The following is a 1824-nucleotide window of genomic DNA, read 5'->3' on the forward strand; positions in this document are numbered from 1 at the left end:
TTACCATACCCGAGTTAAAAAGATTTGTGGGTATATGTGTTTATTCCTCTGTTATTCAAGTTCCTAAAGTAAGGGATTATTGGAGCACACATTTAGGTTTTGCCCCTATATACAATGCTCTAAGTCAAAAACGCTCTGAAGCAATTCGGGCAGTCTTACATTTCAACAATAATGAAGATATGTTACCAAGAGCTTACCCTAATTATGATCGACTTTTTAAACTGAGACCGCTTGTCAGTTATTTGAATAATCAATTTGGTAAAATACCCTATTCAAGGGACCTATCGTTAGATGAACAAATGTGTTCAACTAAAGCAAGAAATATTTTAAAACAGCACATGCCCAACAAACCCCATAAGTGGGGTTACAAACTGTTTGTAATATGTGATTATAAAGGGTACTCATATAATCTAGAAGTGTATACAGGGCAGGAAAATTATCCCAAATTTAATGATATTGATATTGGTGCTAGTGGTAATGTGGTAATTCGCTTGACTAAAGATGTTCCAAATAATAAAAACCATAGGCTTTATTTTGACAATTATTATACATCAGTGCCATTAATGGAACATCTTTATGATAGAGGTATATTAGGTCTGGGTACTGTTCGGCGAAATAGAGTTCTGTTATGTCCCAACTGACGTCGATACATACACCAACGCAGAGATGAACACTTGATGTATTATGTTATATTTGAGTGTTTATTAACAAGTACAAAATTACAATATTATAAATATATGACAGTGAGTGGTGTTACGACCTGCCTCTAAGTGTCTTATGTGTATTGCAAATATATGACAGTGAGTGGTGTTACAACCTGCCTCTGAGTGTCTTATGTGTCCCTAACCGTCTGACGATTAGTTCAACCCATACTGTATAACCGTCTGACGAGCTCTTGTCATGGGCTCGTATATATATGATCGGGTCCTTTGGAGTGGGTGGTCGTTGTAGTGGCTAAATCCGGTCATGAGACAGAGTCCGGGTCTCGACTTGGTATGCTGGACGACTCGCATCCTCTGTATGTGTGTTGACATTCCCGAGGAGATACGTGTGACGATGCTTTTATGGTTTGATTGTTTCATACTATGCTTTTGCAACGATCTCCGCGTGATATAATATACTAATTGTCTTATTAGTTACATCCGTTAGATATTGCTAAGAACGTGCGATACGCTATACATAGTTTATACATAATTGATTTATACGTAGGTACGTAACAGTTCCCAATAATCAACTTCCAGATGAAAAACAAATTAAGAAAGAAAAGCGTGGATTTATTGCAGAGAGAATTGGTTCATATAAGTCAACACCATTATCCATAACAACCTGGAAGGATAATAAAATTGTAACTTTGTTATCTACATATGCTGGTGCTGAACCCAAAAGTATGTTGAAACGTTTCGATCGACGAATTAAATCGAGAGTAGATGTGGATTGTCCTTTTGTTGTAAAAGAATACAATCATTTTATGGGAGGAGTTGACTTGTTAGATGGCTTGATAGGCAGATACAAAATTAAGCTTCGATCAAGAAAATGGTATATTCGGTTATGGTACCATTTTATTGATGTTTCCATAGTAAATTCATGGCTTTTGTACAAAAGGTGTCAACATGAAAACAATGAGCTGGTGAACTACACATTAGCTAACTGGAGAGCAGAAATTGGTTCTACACTTACAAGTAGTGGAGTTTGTACACCAACAAGAGGTAGGCGATCAAATTCTTTGGAAGCTCTTATGAAAAGGGTAAATAGAACCAGGGCCTACACATATTCCTACTAAAGATTCAAGAACCGACAGTGTTGGTCATATTCCAGACCACAAGA

The 1824-nt window shown here is 36.7% G+C and overlaps 1 protein-coding gene across 1 annotated transcript; it reads left to right on the forward strand.

Moving 5' to 3' along the window:
• Positions 1–60: 60 nt before the first annotated feature.
• Positions 61–1744, forward strand: LOC103311747 (piggyBac transposable element-derived protein 2-like; the record flags this gene model as incomplete). Its single annotated transcript, XM_029491948.1, has 3 exons — positions 61–474; positions 556–625; positions 1210–1744. Coding segments are annotated over 3 exons (1019 nt in total), but the record flags the coding sequence as incomplete, so codon positions are not given.
• Between the last annotated feature and the right edge of the window lie 80 nt (positions 1745–1824).

This window comes from Acyrthosiphon pisum, unplaced genomic scaffold (assembly GCF_005508785.2).
Source record: "Acyrthosiphon pisum isolate AL4f unplaced genomic scaffold, pea_aphid_22Mar2018_4r6ur Scaffold_17458;HRSCAF=18127, whole genome shotgun sequence".
Taxonomy (NCBI): Eukaryota; Metazoa; Arthropoda; class Insecta; order Hemiptera; family Aphididae; genus Acyrthosiphon; species Acyrthosiphon pisum.